Genomic DNA, 20,691 nt, shown 5'->3' with positions numbered 1-20,691 from the left:
GTTTTCGTTTTTGATGCATTAACGGCTTCCATTAGTTTCCGAATTTCCATAGAGAATTTCGATTTACGTGACGGTTGACTGATGTAAAATTCGTAAACAAAATCAACCACTTGATTATAAGCCGATTCGAAGTTATCTGTGAATACCTACACAACAAAGCAGTTTCAGAATGGTGAACAAGGACGCATGTAGCAGTGTTGACTGTAACTCGACTTACTACTAGGGAAATACACCCAAGGTTGTTTAGGTGCTGTTCGAAGTACTGTTCCCTCGACTTGGTTACAAGTTTACTGTGAAGTTGTTCTAAAAGTTTTGGAGAATCCATGCCAGGTAGGCACTGCGAATCATAATTATAAGTGAAATATGTTCTAGCTGAATATTTATTTGTCTATCTGATCTGCTGTCGGGCTTTTCTACTTTATTTCAGATCAATGTAGAAGGCGTGAAAAGTTTACAGCAAGATTTATCTGACTTGTATGTTACGTATTACTTGATTACTAACCTGTTTTGAAACAAACAGATCATCACTGGACGCAGAGTGATCCTCCGAATTCTCGCTTTCTTCAGATTCGTCATTGTCTATTTGATGGCGTAACAAATCATGTTGCAACTGGATTTTTTCTTTCAGACGTCTTCTTTTTCCCTCTTCATTCGGAGTCAAAACGTTCGAATGTTCGTCTAGTATGACCTAGAAACGATGTTAATACTTTCAAAATCCCCCTCTGCTAAGTAGGAAAGTTATTAAACATTACCCTGAACATTAGAAGTTTAGTTATCATCATTATAAAGGATTGTCGTAGAAGTAATTAGATTTTAGATCTGATTGGTCCAGTAGTTTTCAAATTATTTCAATAATATAATTTTGAAAAGAACATCTAATAGTATATTCCAATCTCATAGCTTTGAAGTTGATAGGCTGGCCCATCCAGGTCAGCCATATTAACCACTTGCTATACCGGCAATTGGTAATCAGCGATCGAATAAAGTGATTTCAAACCTTCAATTCATCGGGCGGTGGTACACTGAGCTTGTCAGAATTAAATGTCACTTTGGAGGAAGGTGCGGTAGTGGATTGCTCATCCTCTCCTTGAAAAGTGATATGTTTCTTTTCCATTTCAATGTCACTGGAAGTTTTTATGATTTCAGGAAAAGTGGTTCGACTTTCCATGACCACTACAGTACCCATTTCTTCCGTTACCTCTGATCCCACAGTAGTGCTAAAAGGAGGTGAGTCCAAAGTTTCCAATACCTGTGGTAATGACAACTTTTCAATTGATGTAACCAGATGTAACCAAGCATGATAATTTTATGGTTTCTTCACCTCGTTTAGTAATTCATACATAAAGTTAACTTGGGAACTCGTCGATTCTTTCATTTCAATTGTAGGTCGACGGTGTCTTCCAGACTTAAAAGTTACAAGATTTTGTAGACTGCTCTTCACCCATGTAAAGATTTGTATCTTTTCTTGGATCCATAGTCGATGAAGTTCCACACTTTTGGTCAATACCAAAATTAACTTCGCATTCACGTATCGACTTTGCATCTGTAATGCTGCATGCAGATCCATGTGAGCGATACCGATTTTCTTCTCCGAAGCAAGTGCTTTAATCTCACTCACATCTGCAATAATCATTGATTTGTTTTACAACAATTGGGGAAAAAGTTTTGTAATTAGAATGTTTAAAATGATTAAACTTTGGTGTCTTTTTTAATCCAGTTTAAATGTTTTTAGATTCATTTTACTCACTGAGATCCCCAGAAATTGTCCGAAAAACGTTTTGAAAATCCCATATTGTAGAGTAATTATAACACACAAGTTTAATTGTTGACGAACATCTGTTGTACCTTACTTACACAAATCAATTTTCATACGCTCTGGAGACTACTATACGTCAAATTTTATCAGGCGATCTCACAATCAGGAGATCTCTACATTGAATTAAATAAGCGTGAGAACATAAGAGTCGGATACAAAACACTAGAGTTAAACCATTTTGAACCTTCTTGTTGTAAAACATTCTTTTAAATTGTTGATATCTTAGCTAGTGTTCGAATTTACTCCAAATCTTTTTTATTATATACTAGGGATGATTTTTCATTCATGTTCACCATCATTGGCATAAGTGTAATACAATAAACAGTATAAATAACACTATAAATGATTTTTTAAATGGTTCTTTCTCTTTTCGTAACTTAATATGATTCAGGCAGAAAAGCCCATTATTCTTGATCTAAATTAAAAATTAAATCTACTAACGAAAGCCGTAACTATTCCCTAACAACTCTCTGGTCGATAAAAATTCCCCTCGTCTTGTAATCTCATTGAATTCTTCTCTGCTGATGAAGTGGTAAGTCGATCCGAGAGGGTCGTCACATGGCTGGTGCTTTGTTGTGTGACTAGGGCAGTACCTGACCTAGACAACCGTTCTATACACTTTCTTTGAATCACCGAATGAAATTTTAATCAAACGTTTCGTCTCACCCGTTTAGGCAAATCATCTGCGATTTTTCTGGCTAGTATTGATTTCTTCACTGCTGGAGGGCCGGTTAATATTATTAACGGTGGAGTACTTTGGTCAATCGGTGTAATGTGCAGGTCAATGTTAATATTATTCAGATGCTCCAAAAGCATTAGCTTCGTTACAGCAGAAGCCACCACCAATTCTATCGGTGGTGCAAATACTGTGCTGGCAGACACCTGATTTAGCAAACATGACGAAGTCGCAATGTAAAGTATGCTTGTTCGGGTAAAAAGGGGGATGAATGTTTTCTTTGATGGTACAATGCAATCAATCACAAACAAATATAAATATTCCATCCTATTTCGAAGTCTGAGCAGTATACCTTTTCAGACATGGTAACGCTGGCACCGTCGACAAACATAACGCTTGGCATTGAGAATAGTAATACATCTCGATAATTTGGCCACTTGGTACAGGGATTTCCACGAAAATCAAGCTCGTGGACTAAACTCTGTAGATGCGACACCTCCAGTAAGTCCGAAATTTTATTGTACTTTAAATCAATGTAGCGTAAGCCGTAAGCACCCTAGGTAAAGATTATTTTATTCATGAAAATGTATAAACGATATTTTTGGCATCTGTGATCTACATCGATATAATACTTAGTATTTCTTCTCATTGCCAAATCGAGCAATTGAAATTGACAAACCTGGGGAGTAATTTACCTCAAAAAACTCCAATGTGGTCAATTTGTTGTGCCTTAAAATCAACGTCCGAAGATTAGGCAACGCACTTATACCAAAAGCAGATGTAGCAGATTTGAAGTTCGTTATACAATTGTACTCCAAATTCAACTCCTGGATGTCTAAGTTGTCCAAGTTTTCAACGGATTCAATCATATTGTATCCAAGATTTAAGAACCTCAAGTGTCTGAAATGGTACATTACGATTATTGATTTGGTAAGATAACATTTCCTGAAACCGAATTGTTTCAAATTAAGGGTGAACAAACTGAGTCAGAACTTAGAAATACAGAAAAAACCATTCACAAAATCTCTAACTATCTTGTCTGTGTGGATGATAGCGAACACAAATGAATTGTCTTTTGTATTGGATAGAAATGATTATGAAACCTTTTCTCAAATTCTTGATATCTTGTCTTGAGTTATTCGAAACTGCTAAGATTCATTTTCATCACATACTACGGAGGGTTTTTCATTTGTGTTCACTGTTACTGACACAAATAACACTACTAGAGATTTTCAAACGGTTTTTACTATTTTTTTAATTGGTGATTGAGATGCATGCAGTCCATTCATCCATAATGAAACAACGTTTGGTGTAATTCCTAAACTTTTGATTTCAAAGCGGAAGATACCTCAAATTTACCAGTCCTTCAATACGTTCAATCACATTGTGCGACAAATCGAGTCTGACGATACTCCAAAACTCAGACAAATCATTGATCTTCGAAATGTTATTGTATGCCAAGTTTACATATGTCAAACACCATGGAGGTGTGAATCTCAGTACGTCTCTGAGCTCGTTGCGAGCTGCATTCAAGTACATCAGGTATGGAATTCCTCCGAGTGGTGTCAAGTCACTAATACTATTATTTTCCAAGTCAATGTACTGCAAGTAATGACGATATTGCAAAACGGAGATGTTCCTCAAGCCCTGAAAGAATTAAAATCCATAGAACTACATTCAACATTCGCCCTACGAAGGATGGAATTTAGATTTCTTTCATCAGCTTTTCTAACTGTAGTCGATCAATAAAATGCGGCAACATTTTGCCAATATTAATATTTTACCATGTTAATAAGTTCGCACTTATTCTCGACATAAAGTTCAGTCTCTGGTGATTTTGCCAGAAAAGATGAGCACGCTCCAACCATTTCATCAGTCAATATATCGGTAACTTCACTCATACCGAGCTCAATATCCACTCTGCTTCTAACTTTGACTACAGGAGCAATACTATCCTCCCACAGTCCGATATCAAGCGCAGTACCTCGTCCCCATTTACTTTCGATAATACGTTGCTTCTTTTCTTTATCGCTCTCCAAGTTTGGGTATATAATTGGTAACGAATAATCTCTCCATCCAGAAAACTTGAGATGTTAAAATAGGTCAAGAGCTTGCAACAAAGACACGTTTGGCTGAAACTATTTCTAAGTGCTCGTTTCTTTAGTTTTCTTAGTGAAAAATATTAAAAGGCCCGCACTTCGGATGATAAAGTTGAACTTGATTTTCGGAGAGGCAGTTCCACCTGGTTTGGCACAAAGTCTCTATTTTCTATATTTGTTGACAGTGTTGGTATTCTAGCAATTGGTGGTAATTTCGGAAAGGAGGCTGATTTTGGGCGTTGTGCTTTCTCAAGTTTGTTCGCATCTTGTCGAATATTAGGCTTAATTGTTACAAATTTACGGGAAAAAAGAAAGTCATCCTGTAAAAGAAGGTAAAATATTGACGTGAATAATGTGCGGAAAAGTTATTGCCTAAATGTTAATCCGTTTCATGAAAGTCATGCTTTCTTCGAAACGGTCAACACTTTTCCAAATCTCACACTTTTAATTATTAAATATATTGGAAATCTTGATATCGAACGAAAATTTTTTTTACTCTACTAATCCATATACGTAAATGAATATCTGTTATTCGTACTTCCTCATTCATGGCAAATGAAGGACTTTTCATACGTTTCATAGAGTCCTGCATAACAGTAGATTGATTCTATCTTAATTTACTGTTCAGGGCTCGCAAGCATTTTGTATATACGCTAATTATATATTCTTGAAATAATTCGCACATGTACTTTGACGAATTCACATAATATACTACTGACAGCTGTAGAGAAACAATCACAACTTTAATGTTGAATTTGCTTTTCTGATGTAACAAATTTCAGATCATTTAACAATTAACAAGCGTGTACAGTTTATCCGTTTCAGGAACAGTTATAAGATAATGTGATAATTATTTGGCGAATATAGAATGAATAAGGGAATAAAAAACGATTTTACATATGTACGTTAAATCGATTAGTTTTATTATTGTAAAATAATACATTCATTCTTTAAATTTTCCTTAACCATAGAGTTGCATCAATCTTATTATACATCAATTGTACAGTATTGCGCAAAGAGAATACATAATTCCATCCGCAATATCAAATGTTTTTTCGGGAACGCATTAGCAAGTATCTGTTCGGGGTTACAGTAATGCTCGAATGCAATTGCCGCAATGAATGTTGTCCTTCAAGAACTTTGCAATAACATCAGTGAGGTCATGTGGCAATAATCAAGAGGAGAGGAATGGCCAGCCAAGACGTCACGATAAATTCCACGTTTTGCTTGAAACACTAGCATTTTTAAATTTAGTAGCTGGTGCTGTAGAATAAATCTAATAAGACATTTTTTCCAAAGGCACGCACAAGTCTTCAACTAAGCAGAGACCAGGATTTTTCAGAACCTAGACCTTCATTTCCTGTTTTCCGCAATGAATGTGGCTATCAAGCTGTAAATCCATTGAAGAACATCTTCGAGTAGAACCAAGATCAGCATTCCACTAATATCAGGATGCAAGAACGTTCTCTGAAAGGAAGTTTTACATGTAAAACCTTCTAATATTTAGGTAATGCTGAAATATTCAGCAGCTGTATCAAAAGTAATTGAAACCACCTTGAAGATTGGCCAGCTCCTTCGCTCCGAGAAGATTTTTTTTCTTCAATACGTTCAGAATAGCCCGCATATTTGCCAATTTATTTGCTGTTCTGCGTTGCTTCTGCTGCAGCATTTTTATTTTATGAACATACATTTTTTTCGTATTCAATAATACAGTGCGGAAAAATTGCGTTTTTGTACTGTCTTCAGTGCGTTGAGGCGAAACCGATGTCGACCGTGTTACAGATACCTTGGGCTCCTTCTTTAGTGGTAAGTCATTGATAAAGTGATTTGGCGACACTGATGTAGATCGGTCGACATACAATTTTCTTTCACTAGTGTCATCGATAAGATACGGCATACCTGTAATTTAAGAATGCATTACCACATTGTGAATCTGTATTCTAATCGTAATGAGTTATTGAGTATTCGCTTGCGTAAATTATATATAGAAGCTTTTACAAATTTCTAGGAATTTACTTGAAAGGTAAATTTCAGACAACTTCTTACTCATTCTGGAGAATCTCTGATAGATTCTATCACTTACTATGAATTTTGTAGAAATATTTGAATTTCTATGCAGAACATTAATTTTTGATAATTTATGGAAAAACCTTGATGCTTTTTGAAAATATCTGACATGCTATCATAATCTGATTCTCATTGGACAAATTCTCTTACAGATAAGTCGAAAATTTTTCAGCTATGTTCCAAAAGAATAAATTTCGATAATTATCTAAAAAATTTTCATTTTTCTTGGATAATTGTTCCAGCATGCAGAAACACGAGAACTCGTATTCTTTTCAGATTTGTGATGCGAAATAAAGAGTTTAAGTGAAATAATAAATATGAGTATTATCTAAAAATTGGTCTGATATTCATTTCCAACTCAACTTCATGAAAAATAATCAGAAGTTTTCATGAATTTAATAATATCTTTCAAATATCATGAGGATAATTTAAACTATATTAAAATTTTGAAAGCAATGATTCTTTTCATATCAATTTACCCTCAGAAATGGACAATTCATCAAATTTTTCAGCGCCGTCATTAAAATTTTCCTCAATCAAATATTTTACTTTCTCATGCTTATCTTCCACCTCTTGGTGATTAATCTGGGATAAAGTTTTCTGCTTCACAGATTGGGGCAATCTGCTTCGATTGGACTTGTGCAATGTAATGCGAAACTCCTCATCCAAGGGACCCTGTAATATGCTCGCTTGTAAAATACGCAAAGGTATTTGCATAAGACATAACACAGTTTCATTCTTGATTTGATGGTGTAGTGTTAAAAATAAAGATATGTTGCTTGTAAATACAATTTCGATACTTCGATATATACTTACATATGGTATTGCAAAGTCTCTGAGTCTAACACAAGACTGAGATGTTCTGTCGAACGCATTTTCTGGAAAATGAATTGAGCATATCATAGGACTTGCACCTCTGGGCTCTGGGATACACAGGCTATCGAGCCACTTTTGTCGTTTCGTTGGATCTTTTGGTAACCTAAAAAAATAAATTGTGTGAAAAAATATCGGTACTTATATTGTTGATAATATTATTGGTGTTGTTTTTTCCCTACTATGTACTGAAAAAAACAACCGAATGATATTAAAATCCAGTTCCCGTTAAGATAATCCCGTGTGTAATGTGACGTATAATAAAAGTAATATCAATTTGACTAACCTATGAAAAGTTACTTTGAATTTCTTCTCCAGCAATTTTTGTCTTTTTGATTTACGAGCCTCTGCTGATACGTTCGTACAATTTAACGCAATACACGACGGCATTATTTCATTTCTTCCTAAACAAGTTTAATCCAAATTTTCAGCTTTATCATTATCTGCCAGCAGTTTGCACGTTTAACAACGTTTCAATGACGCGCGTTTGCAGTTACAATCTAAACCATAAAACACTCAAAACGCAGTCGGTGGCCGACACTAAAAATTTTCGCTCATAAATAGTGTAAAATAGTGTAGTAAATTATAGCTAGATGGCTTTGCATTCGTACTGCTGAAGCTGCCACTTTAGTAGAATCAAAGTTAGGTTATGTCGGAGCTGATTCATTCCGTTGTCATTTTGCATTATGTATAGATCGCAGTTGGAGCAAAGCATGTATGTGATCGCGAATAGTTGAATGACATTAACTGTGAAGAAATTGAAGAATTAGTATAATTTGATTACTGAAAACGATCAATCATGTCAATCCCGCTGCAGTATACCAGAGAAGATGATTTTGTCGAGTGTTTTCTGTTTCCACACTTGTGTTACAAATCGACGGAAGAAATATCTCAAGATGAATTAGTATCTGAAATAAACAAATACAACAATCATATTTCAATGTATACTCGAGAATATATATGGCATAGAGACTCGTTAGGCTTTCAAGCAAGAACAAAAAATATTATCCAGCTCAACAAAGAACTTGATGGTGGAGCTCGAGTGGAAGGTAAAGTAAGAAAATTTTTTTTAATTATGAAAATGTGTGTTGCCTATTTCTTTGCATGAATTATACACCCTTCAATTGATAGAGCTATCAGTTTTCCAAGTGATTTCACGAGTCACTTGAATGTGCAGAAAAAGTCTCGTACCGTATTATGTGTAAATATTTTCTCTTATTGCAGATTATCAGCTACCACCGCACGTATATGCCAGTCTTCGATTTGATGAGGATGTTGGTGACGAGTGGTTTCTTGTATTCCTAGTAGTGGAACTGACGAAGGCGTTTGACGGCTTAATCGTAAAATTGGTTGACTCTGATGGAGAATTCTTACTAATAGAAGCTGCGGAGGCTTTGCCAAGCTGGGCGACGCCACAAACTTGTCAGGATCGAGTTTTCATCTATAATGGCGAAATACATGTGGTTAGAGATGAAAACCTGTCTCATATAGAAATGCTGCGAACCATTAATGAAAAACCTACAGCATCCAAAATGGAGTGTGGTGTACAGGCGGCTATTCAAAAGAGAATTTCCATATACCCGATGGAAATACAAAACAGAATCCACAAAGCTCGCGTCTTTTTACCAGAAAGAGCTATTGCCATACTCAGACAGGAACCTGGCTTGATTGCAGCAGCACTGAGGACTGTTTGTCAATCAGATCCACTTGAGCGAAAAGTAAGTCTATTAATTTTCACTTAAATATCAGGGGCCGACATGTAGATTTGGCTTTAATTTTTTTTAGTTTCAGGATACATTATCTTGAAACTGGTTTCTATCTGTATAATTTATCCCCCGTTTCCATTTATTTCCATTTCAATTACTCAGAGATTCTTTTTTCAATCACTGCCATGTTGGCCAATGGTTAGAGAAAACTGGAAAGTCGAGAAAAATTGCAAGGATTTAAAAAATAGCCAGAGAAATCAGGGAAAAGTCGGGAAGTTTTATTATTAATTTTATTTATATACATTTTTATGTTTTTGAACTTACATCCTGCATTTACTTTGCGATATTTTTGCAAAGTTGAATTTCAAGGCTTACAACATTCGAACTGTTCGAGCTACCGATTTCTAAACAACCTAATAATAGATATCTAATTATTTCTTCCAGGTTTGCCAAGCGATGAAATACTTTCCACCAGAACAACGTGCCATGGTCAATGTGAAAATGACTCGATGCCTATATGCAATGGCAATTCACTGCCGTTACGCTGGCGATCCAAGAACTGGTTGGAATTTACCTTCGCCCAATGATTCTCAGCATAAGCCACATCTGTTGGGGATAAAGATATCGTGTGGGTTAGAAATGCTTGTTGCACGAGCTAGTCGCAAGATTAAACAGAATAAAGAGAGTGAAAGTAAAAACGAAACTGAATGGGTTGCATATCTGAAACGATTGACAGCAAACGGATATTTCCGAAATCTTTTAGAGGGTAGTCAAGAGTACAACCGACTGCTTAGATTGGCTAAGGAGTACTTTCAATCCAGTTCCAGGGACCATTCGTTATCTGGTGACAAGAACGAAGCTCGACGAATATTGGAGGCCTGGCGCAATGCTCCGTGTTATGAACTCGAGTCCTTGAGTAAGACGTCTATGATCTTAGAAACTAACTTTGATGTCTAAATACATTTTGTGTGTTTCTTAGAAGCGTACCATTCGTATATGGAATTTAAAAAAAAGTCAACTTTATTTTTTCAAAATCAACACTACTTTGAAATATGAAATTTTTATCATCAAAAGCATATTTTAAATGGAAGAAGAATTAAATGGAAGATGTGCGCACATGCTATATTTAGTTTTTGAAATAGGTGAAGGGAGGTTGAGTCCTCCAGATAATGATAACTGGCTCAACATAGATCCAGAACAGCTGCACTCAATGCTGGACCAGCAGTGGTCGTCAAACGATCGAATGGTTGATCAGCATCCACCTTCAATCCAAGAGAAAGTTCGGGAGTTTTTGCAACATTCAAGTGACGTAGACGGAGTGCAGTTTCCAAGGTTCGTAGATTATAATTTTGAAATGAAAAAACTATTTTAAGAATAAATTAGCCGGACCATCAATTTAAGAAATTACGAAAAGAGAAAGTACCATTCAAGAAATCTCCAGCAATGTTATTCGCGCCAATAATAAAGAACACGAGTGAAGAAATACTATTATCATTATGTAATAATTTAATAATGATTGAACTTTGTTGCTTCTTATCTGATTCTAATGTTAGTGAGCTCACTTTGTTCACCACAGAAGCTTCCAGAGATCGCCTACAAATTTCTACTTACCATTATCCCCAGAGTGGATAAACATATAAGTTTAATAACTAGAAAGTTCGAAATGATCGAACTTTGTTTTTGTATCCGATTCTAATGTTGGTGGGCTCACTTTGTCCGCCATAGAGACCTCCAGAGATGGCCTAAAAATTTCTACTTACCATTATTTTCAGAGTGGATAAAAATATATTCCTGTAAGTACAGTATAACAGACCTTCATCAAAAATTACATTTGCGCGTTATAACTATAGTTTGATGTAAAATTTCTTCAAGATTTATTATACAATTTGTGATAACTTGGTTAAAGAGCAAACTACACCCAAAAATATTAGAATCTGATCAAAGACACCAGAGCTTGTATTATATAATACAAATGTTGTTTTATTCATGTTTACCATAATTGGTTTAAACAACACTGCCGGAGATTTTCTAAACAGTTTTTTTGCTCTATCCTCACTTTTGCTTCAGACGGTCTAACCAATTCATTGTTAATTTGACTTCGATCTGGTCTAAATTGCATAAACATTAGTGATGATTTATAATTCAGCCAACTGACTAAGTCGAATGCTGATAACAACGAAATCAGAGTAAATGGCGATGCTGATGATACGAGGATAGACTTCAATGCAGATGCATTTGATTCCGCTTTACGTGGAATCTTGGACCTTGTTGTGCCAGGAGATGAAAATGATTTCGACAGCAACTCAGAAGGTTCGTTGGGCGGAAGCGAGGAGGACAAAGGTGGTGAATTGGACAAGTACATGCGACTGCTCGACTCTCAACTAGAAATGGATTTGCACCTGAGCGGATTACGAGAAAACGCTAATGCAGACACTTGCGTTGAAGATTCGACTGTGGAGATGAATTTGAGAGAAAGCGCAGAAGGCGAAGCAGGAGGCACAGGAGCTGTTGGAAATATTCTTGGCGGACCCATTCGGCGTCTCTTACATTTACACCTGCAATCACCCTCGACTGTTCCACCTGACTTGCAAAGTTAAATTTTTCACAATTATCATTATTATTAAAAATGACGTCAGTAGTCAGCTTGTCTTCAATATATTTAGACAAAAAGAAATATTAGCCAATGTATTGTGAATTGGCAGCTATTGACTAACGCCGTTTTTATTTTTTTATCTCGTTTTATATCTTTTGTATTATCAATACTAACAGTAAAGTTCTGTTACAACTTCACAAACCGTTCGTCTAATAAACGCTACTGTACATTGATGTTATTGTAAACATTTTGGAGCGAGAACTAATAAACGGCAACCGCCTATACTTGCTTAGTGAATTGGTTGTTCTGATGATACGACAATTGCATAGCTCATAAGGATGCGCCTGTTTTCGCGACAAAATCCAATGTATGAGGGGTAGAGATGAGGAGGACTGTCTCCATGGATAAAAAGTGTCCGTCAGGTAGTGGTAAATTAAGGTGGCGTTGCTACGCTAGCAGTTCCAGAAAACGCAGATTTGGATTATTAGACCTCGTGTACAATCACTCGTGCAGCTGTCGTATGCGTATATCGAAGGACAATACACGTGTACGACACCTTGCGATATGTCAGACGAGATACGCTAGGAATAGGGTATATACATTGATGTTGCCAGCATTTTTTGAAATCGTCGAAATTTTCACCAAATATCAAAAGGGGTTAACCATCCCTTTTTTATGGGCGAAAATTCCTCCGTCTCAGATTCAATTGGTATGGCCCCATCTTGATTATTTGGACCCACAGGAACTCAAAAACGACATGGAAATAGCGACAGACCGACCGTCGAGGGAAAAAAAAGAAAACACAGAGAATGTAGATATTCATTTATTTCGATTCGGGTTACATGTAACAATACACATTCATACTTATCGTATCCTGCGTGGGTGCATTGCACCTGAGCGCCGAATGATACTCAATATATAATTACAAACTTCATTAGTTAATATTTTTTATACTACTTGTTTATATGCTGCTTGAGGTTATATGTATTGTACTCCTTTATTATCCTAGGATATCAACAGCATTTCTCATAACTTGTCATGTACCTTGTTATTATTGTTTACGTATTATACACTGACACACGAACATATGTACTAGGATTGAGGCGTAATAAATAAGCCAAAAATAATCTCGAAAAATGCTTTCCAACAATGTATCCGTTATATCCCTTCCCCATCTCTATAAAAGCATAGGGCAAATTTTATGTCTTTCGGCCGTTCTTTTCGATCTGTAGTAAGCCGCGTATTGGAATTAATCGGTTCCTCTCGCAAAGGAACGTCGGAATACTGATCAAAGATGGTGATAGGAGCATTAATCAAGATCGTCGTATTTTTCACCTAATATCCGCTTAATCGATTTCTCTCGCAAAATTACGTTGGAATAGTGCCTTACAGAATTAATTGCAGCACTTTTCAAAGTCTTCGAAATTTTCGCCAAAAATCCAAAGGGGTTAGCCTTGGTTTTTTTTTGGCCGAAAAATCTTTTGTCTGGGAATCGATTCGTATGACGTTTTCTAGACTAATTCGACGCCCAGGAACTCAGAAAACACATCAAAAATAGCGTAGGACCAGCAGCAGAGAAATGACGACGAAAATCATGAGTTTTTCGGCTGTAACTTTACAGGTGTTGCTCGCAGCGTATTGGGACTGCGTTCAATCGATTTCTCTCGCAGAATTACGTCGGAATAGTGCCCTACATAATTAATTGCAGCACTTTTCAAAGTCGTCGAAATTTTCACCAAAAATGCAAAGGGGTTAGCCTTGGTTTTTTTTTTGGCCGAAAAATCTTTTGTCTGGGAATCGATTCGTATGACGTTTTCTAGACTAATTCGACGCCCAGGAACTCAGAAAACACATCAAAAATAGCGTAGGACCAGCAGCAGAGAAATGACGACGAAAATCATGAGTTTTTCGGCTGTAACTTTACAGGTGTTGCTCGCAGCGTATTGGGACTGCGTTTAATCGATTTCTCTCGCAAAATTACGTCGAAATAGTGCCCTACAAAATTGATTGCAGCACTTTTCAAAGTCGTCGAAATTTTCACCAAAAATGCAAAGGGGTTAGCCTTGGTTTTTTTTTGGCCGAAAAATCTTTTGTCTGGGAATCGATTCGTATGACGTTTTCTAGACTAATTCGACGCCCAGGAACTCAGAAAACACATCAAAACTAGCGTAGGACCAGCAGCAGAGAAATGACGACGAAAATCATGAGTTTTTCGGCTGTAACTTTACAGGTGTTGCTCGCAGCGTATTGGGACTGCGTTCAATCGATTTCTCTCGCAAAATTACGTCGGAATAGTGCCCTACATAATTAATTGCAGCACTTTTCAAAGTCGTCGAAATTTTCACCAAAAATGCAAAGAGGTTAGCCTTGGTTTTTTTTTGACCGAAAAATCTTTTGTCTGGGAATCGATTCGTATGACGTTTTCTAGACTAATTCGACGCCCAGGAACTCAGAAAACACATCAAAAATAGCGTAGGACCAGCAGCAGAGAAATGACGACGAAAATCATGAGTTTTTCGGCTGTAACTTTACAGGTGTTGCTCGCAGCGTATTGGGACTGCGTTTAATCGATTTCTCTCGCAAAATTACGTCAAAATAGTGCCCTACAAAATTAATTGCAGCACTTTTCAAAGTCGTCGAAATTTTCACCAAAAATGCAAAGGGGTTAGCCTTGGTTTTTTTTTGGCCGAAAAATCTTTTGTCTGGGAATCGATTCGTATGACGTTTTCTAGACTAATTCGGCGCCCAGGAACTCAGAAAACACATCAAAAATAGCGTAGGACCAGCAGCAGAGAAATGACGACGAAAATCATGAGTTTTTCGGCTGTAACTTTACAGGTGTTGCTCGCAGCGTATTGGGACTGCGTTCAATCGATTTCTCTCGCAAAATTACGTCGGAATAGTGCCCTACATAATTAATTGCAGCACTTTTCAAAGTCGTCGAAATTTTCACCAAAAATGCAAAGGGGTTAGCCTTGGTTTTTTTTTGGCCGAAAAATCTTTTGTCTGGGAATCGATTCGTATGACGTTTTCTAGACTAATTCGACGCCCAGGAACTCAGAAAACACATCAAAAATAGCGTAGGACCAGCAGCAGAGAAATGACGACGAAAATCATGAGTTTTTCGGCTGTAACTTTACAGGTGTTGCTCGCAGCGTATTGGGACTGCGTTCAATCGATTTCTCTCGCAAAATTACGTCGGAATAGTGCCCTACATAATTAATTGCAGCACTTTTCAAAGTCGTCGAAATTTTCACCAAAAATGCAAAGGGGTTAGCCTTGGTTTTTTTTTGGCCGAAAAATCTTTTGTCTGGGAATCGATTCGTATGACGTTTTCTAGACTAATTCGACGCCCAGGAACTCAGAAAACACATCAAAAATAGCGTAGGACCAGCAGCAGAGAAATGACGACGAAAATCATGAGTTTTTCGGCTGTAACTTTACAGGTGTTGCTCGCAGCGTATTGGGACTGCGTTTAATCGATTTCTCTCGCAAAATTACGTCGGAATAGTGCCCTACATAATTAATTGCAGCACTTTTCAAAGTCGTCGAAATTTTCACCAAAAATGCAAAGGGGTTAGCCTTGGTTTTTTTTTGGCCGGAAAATCTTTTGTCTGGGAATCGATTCGTATGACGTTTTCTAGACTAATTCGACGCCCAGGAACTCAGAAAACACATCAAAAATAGCGTAGGACCAGCAGCAGAGAAATGACGACGAAAATCATGAGTTTTTCGGCTGTAACTTTACAGGTGTTGCTCGCAGCGTATTGGGACTGCGTTTAATTGATTTCTCTCGCAAAATTACGTCAAAATAGTGCCCTACAAAATTAATTGCAGCACTTTTCAAAGTCGTCGGAATTTTCACCAAAAATGCAAAGGGGTTAGCCTTGGTTTTTTTTTGGCCGAAAAATCTTTTGTCTGGGAATCGATTCGTATGACGTTTTCTAGACTAATTCGACGCCCAGGAACTCAGAAAACACATCAAAAATAGCGTAGGACCAGCAGCAGAGAAATGACGACGAAAATCATGAGTTTTTCGGCTGTAACTTTACAGGTGTTGCTCGCAGCGTATTGGGACTGCGTTCAATCGATTTCTCTCGCAAAATTACGTCGAAATAGTGCCCTACAAAATTAATTGCAGCACTTTTCAAAGTCGTCGAAATTTTCACCAAAAATGCAAAGGGGTTAGCCTTGGTTTTTTTTTGGCCGAAAAATCTTTTGTCTGGGAATCGATTCGTATGACGTTTTCTAGACTAATTCGACGCCCAGGAACTCAGAAAACACATCAAAAATAGCGTAGGACCAGCAGCAGAGAAATGACGACGAAAATCATGAGTTTTTCGGCTGTAACTTTACAGGTGTTGCTCGCAGCGTATTGGGACTGCGTTTAATCGATTTCTCTCGCAAAATTACGTCGAAATAGTGCCCTACAAAATTAATTGCAGCACTTTTCAAAGTCGTCGAAATTTTCACCAAAAATGCAAAGGGGTTAGCCTTGGTTTTTTTTTGGCCGAAGAATCTTTTGTCTGGGAATCGATTCGTATGACGTTTTCTAGACTAATTCGACGCCCAGGAACTCAGAAAACACATCAAAAATAGCGTAGGACCAGCAGCAGAGAAATGACGACGAAAATCATGAGTTTTTCGGCTGTAACTTTACAGGTGTTGCTCGCAGCGCATTGGGACTGCGTTTAATCGATTCCTCTCGCAAAATTACGTCGAAATAGTGCCCTACAAAATTAATTGCAGCACTTTTCAAAGTCGTCGAAATTTTCACCAAAAATGCAAAGGGGTTAGCCTTGGTTTTTTTTTGGCCGAAAAATCTTTTGTCTGGGAATCGATTCGTATGACGTTTTCTAGACTAATTCGGCGCCCAGGAACTCAGAAAACACATCAAAAATAGCGTAGGACCAGCAGCAGAGAAATGACGACGAAAATCATGAGTTTTTCGGCTGTAACTTTACAGGTGTTGCTCGCAGCGTATTGGGACTGCGTTCAATCGATTTCTCTCGCAAAATTACGTCGGAATAGTGCCCTACATAACTAATTGCAGCACTTTTCAAAGTCGTCGAAATTTTCACCAAAAATGCAAAGGGGTTAGCCTTGGTTTTTTTTTGGCCGAAAAATCTTTTGTCTGGGAATCGATTCGTATGACGTTTTCTAGACTAATTCGACGCCCAGGAACTCAGAAAACACATCAAAAATAGCGTAGGACCAGCAGCAGAGAAATGACGACGAAAATCATGAGTTTTTCGGCTGTAACTTTACAGGTGTTGCTCGCAGCGTATTGGGACTGCGTTTAATCGATTTCTCTCGCAAAATTACGTCAAAATAGTGCCCTACAAAATTAATTGCAGCACTTTTCAAAGTCGTCGGAATTTTCACCAAAAATGCAAAGGGGTTAGCCTTGGTTTTTTTTTGGCCGAAAAATCTTTTGTCTGGGAATCGATTCGTATGACGTTTTCTAGACTAATTCGACGCCCAGGAACTCAGAAAACACATCAAAAATAGCGTAGGACCAGCAGCAGAGAAATGACGACGAAAATCATGAGTTTTTCGGCTGTAACTTTACAGGTGTTGCTCGCAGCGTATTGGGACTGCGTTCAATCGATTTCTCTCGCAAAATTACGTCGGAATAGTGCCCTACATAATTAATTGCAGCACTTTTCAAAGTCGTCGAAATTTTCACCAAAAATGCAAAGGGGTTAGCCTTGGTTTTTTTTTGGCCGAAAAATCTTTTGTCTGGGAATCGATTCGTATGACGTTTTCTAGACTAATTCGGCGCCCAGGAACTCAGAAAACACATCAAAAATAGCGTAGGACCAGCAGCAGAGAAATGACGACGAAAATCATGAGTTTTTCGGCTGTAACTTTACAGGTGTTGCTCGCAGCGTATTGGGACTGCGTTCAATCGATTTCTCTCGCAAAATTACGTCGGAATAGTGCCCTACATAATTAATTGCAGCACTTTTCAAAGTCGTCGAAATTTTCACCAAAAATGCAAAGGGGTTAGCCTTGGTTTTTTTTTGGCCGAAAAATCTTTTGTCTGGGAATCGATTCGTATGACGTTTTCTAGACTAATTCGGCGCCCAGGAACTCAGAAAACACATCAAAAATAGCGTAGGACCAGCAGCAGAGAAATGACGACGAAAATCATGAGTTTTTCGGCTGTAACTTTACAGGTGTTGCTCGCAGCGTATTGGGACTGCGTTCAATCGATTTCTCTCGCAAAATTACGTCGGAATAGTGCCCTACATAATTAATTGCAGCACTTTTCAAAGTCGTCGAAATTTTCACCAAAAATGCAAAGGGGTTAGCCTTGGTTTTTTTTTGGCCGAAAAATCTTTTGTCTGGGAATCGATTCGTATGACGTTTTCTAGACTAATTCGACGCCCAGGAACTCAGAAAACACATCAAAAATAGCGTAGGACCAGCAGCAGAGAAATGACGACGAAAATCATGAGTTTTTCGGCTGTAACTTTACAGGTGTTGCTCGCAGCGTATTGGGACTGCGTTTAATCGATTTCTCTCGCAAAATTACGTCAAAATAGTGCCCTACAAAATTAATTGCAGCACTTTTCAAAGTCGTCGAAATTTTCACCAAAAATGCAAAGGGGTTAGCCTTGGTTTTTTTTTGGCCGAAAAATCTTTTGTCTGGGAATCGATTCGTATGACGTTTTCTAGACTAATTCGACGCCCAGGAACTCAGAAAACACATCAAAAATAGCGTAGGACCAGCAGCAGAGAAATGACGACGAAAATCATGAGTTTTTCGGCTGTAACTTTACAGGTGTTGCTCGCAGCGTATTGGGACTGCGTTCAATCGATTTCTCTCGCAAAATTACGTCGGAATAGTGCCCTACATAATTAATTGCAGCACTTTTCAAAGTCGTCGAAATTTTCACCAAAAATGCAAAGGGGTTAGCCTTGGTTTTTTTTTGGCCGAAAAATCTTTTGTCTGGGAATCGATTCGTATGACGTTTTCTAGACTAATTCGACGCCCAGGAACTCAGAAACCACATCAAAAATAGCGTAGGACCAGCAGCAGAGAAATGACGACGAAAATCATGAGTTTTTCGGCTGTAACTTTACAGGTGTTGCTCGCAGCGTATTGGGACTGCGTTTAATCGATTTCTCTCGCAAAATTACGTCGAAATAGTGCCCTACAAAATTAATTGCAGCACTTTTCAAAGTCGTCGGAATTTTCACCAAAAATGCAAAGGGGTTAGCCTTGGTTTTTTTTTGGCCGAAAAATCTTTTGTCTGGGAATCGATTCGTATGACGTTTTCTAGACTAATTCGGCGCCCAGGAACTCAGAAAACACATCAGAAATAGCGTAGGACCAGCAGCAGAGAAATGACGACGAAAATCATGAGTTTTTCGGCTGTAACTTTACAGGTGTTGCTCGCAGCGTATTGGGACTGCGTTCAATCGATTTCTCTCGCAAAATTACGTCGGAATAGTGCCCTACATAATTAATTGCAGCACTTTTCAAAGTCGTCGAAATTTTCACCAAAAATGCAAAGGGGTTAGCCTTGGTTTTTTTTTGGCCGAAAAATCTTTTGTCTGGGAATCGATTCGTATGACGTTTTCTAGACTAATTCGACGCCCAGGAACTCAGAAAACACATCAAAAATAGCGTAGGACCAGCAGCAGAGAAATGACGACGAAAATCATGAGTTTTTCGGCTGTAACTTTACAGGTGTTGCTCGCAGCGTATTGGGACTGCGTTCAATCGATTTCTCTCGCAAAATTACGTCGGAATAGTGCCCTACATAATTAATTGCAGCACTTTTCAAAGTCGTCGAAATTTTCACCAAAAATGCAAAGGGGTTAGCCTTGGTTTTTTTTTGGCCGAAAAATCTTTTGTCTGGGAATCGATTCGTATGACGTTTTCTAGACTAATTCGACGCCCAGGAACTCAGAAAACACATCAAAAATAGCGTAGGACCAGCAGCAGAGAAATGACGACGAAAATCATGAGTTTTTCGGCTGTAACTTTACAGGTGTTGCTCGCAGCGTATTGGGACTGCGTTTAATCGATTTCTCTCGCAAAATTACGTCGAAATAGTGCCCTACAAAATTAATTGCAGCACTTTTCAAAGTCGTCGGAATTTTCACCAAAAATGCAAAGGGGTTAGCCTTGGTTTTTTTTTGGCCGAAAAATCTTTTGTCTGGGAATCGATTCGTATGACGTTTTCTAGACTAATTTGACGCCCAGGAACTCGGAAAACACATCAAAAATAGCGTAGGACCAGCAGCAGAGAAATGACGACGAAAATCATGAGTTTTTCAACTGTAACTTTACAGGTGTTGCTCGCAGCGTATTGGGACTGCGTTCAATCGATTTCTCTCGCAAAATTACGTCGGAATAGTGCCCTACATAATTAATTGCAGCACTTTTCAAAGTCGTCGAAATTTTCACCAAAAATGCAAAGGGGTTAGCCTTGGTTTTTTTTTGGCCGAAAAATCTTTTGTCTGGGAATCGATTCGTATGACGTTTTCTAGACTAATTCGACGCCCAGGAACTCAGAAAACACATCAAAAATAGCGTAGGACCAGCAGCAGAGAAATGACGACGAAAATCATGAGTTTTTCGGCTGTAACTTTACAGGTGTTGCTCGCAGCGTATTGGGACTGCGTTTAATCGATTTCTCTCGCAAAATTACGTCGAAATAGTGCCCTACAAAATTAATTGCAGCACTTTTCAAAGTCGTCGGAATTTTCACCAAAAATGCAAAGGGGTTAGCCTTGGTTTTTTTTTGGCCGAAAAATCTTTTGTCTGGGAATCGATTCGTATGACGTTTTCTAGACTAATTCGGCGCCCAGGAACTCAGAAAACACATCAGAAATAGCGTAGG

General features: G+C 37.9%; 3 protein-coding genes across 5 annotated transcripts; 1 reads left to right on the top strand and 2 right to left on the bottom strand.

Moving 5' to 3' along the window:
• Positions 1-228: 228 nt before the first annotated feature.
• On the bottom strand, positions 229-5,183 carry LOC124404665 (leucine-rich repeat and guanylate kinase domain-containing protein-like). Its single transcript, XM_046878998.1, has 11 exons — positions 5,130-5,183; positions 4,735-4,911; positions 4,277-4,576; positions 3,841-4,139; positions 3,188-3,392; positions 2,845-3,048; positions 2,483-2,698; positions 2,258-2,414; positions 1,322-1,620; positions 998-1,249; positions 229-688 (listed from the first exon to the last, which is right to left on the bottom strand). Exons 1-11 carry the CDS (start codon positions 5,181-5,183, stop codon positions 464-466), a joined length of 2,388 nt encoding a protein of 795 aa, XP_046734954.1. The 3' UTR covers positions 229-463.
• A 494-nt stretch (positions 5,184-5,677) lies between these two features.
• Positions 5,678-8,027, bottom strand: LOC124404023. Of its 3 annotated transcripts, XR_006928972.1 has the most exons (6): positions 7,818-8,027; positions 7,475-7,637; positions 7,138-7,333; positions 6,146-6,490; positions 5,943-6,058; positions 5,678-5,854 (listed from the first exon to the last, which is right to left on the bottom strand). XR_006928972.1 is itself a non-coding variant. In XM_046877828.1 (5 exons), exons 1-5 carry the CDS (start codon positions 7,919-7,921, stop codon positions 6,039-6,041), a joined length of 828 nt encoding a protein of 275 aa, XP_046733784.1. In that variant the 5' UTR covers positions 7,922-8,027; the 3' UTR covers positions 5,678-6,038. The 3 variants fall into 3 exon arrangements, 2 of the variants coding, with proteins under 2 accessions (XP_046733784.1, XP_046733785.1); XM_046877828.1 differs by having other exon boundaries at positions 5,678-6,058; XM_046877829.1 differs by having other exon boundaries at positions 5,678-6,058; positions 6,280-6,490.
• Positions 8,028-8,151: 124 nt separating this feature from the next.
• LOC124404022 (protein ecdysoneless) lies at positions 8,152-12,226 on the top strand. The gene is made up of 5 exons (XM_046877827.1): positions 8,152-8,580; positions 8,756-9,249; positions 9,682-10,153; positions 10,380-10,569; positions 11,384-12,226. Exons 1-5 carry the CDS (start codon positions 8,331-8,333, stop codon positions 11,832-11,834), a joined length of 1,857 nt encoding a protein of 618 aa, XP_046733783.1. The 5' UTR covers positions 8,152-8,330; the 3' UTR covers positions 11,835-12,226.
• Positions 12,227-20,691: the final 8,465 nt, after the last annotated feature.

This window comes from Diprion similis, chromosome 3, assembly GCF_021155765.1.
Source record: "Diprion similis isolate iyDipSimi1 chromosome 3, iyDipSimi1.1, whole genome shotgun sequence".
Classification (NCBI taxonomy): domain Eukaryota; kingdom Metazoa; phylum Arthropoda; class Insecta; order Hymenoptera; family Diprionidae; genus Diprion; species Diprion similis.
This window is presented reverse-complemented; position numbering and strand designations above follow the sequence as displayed.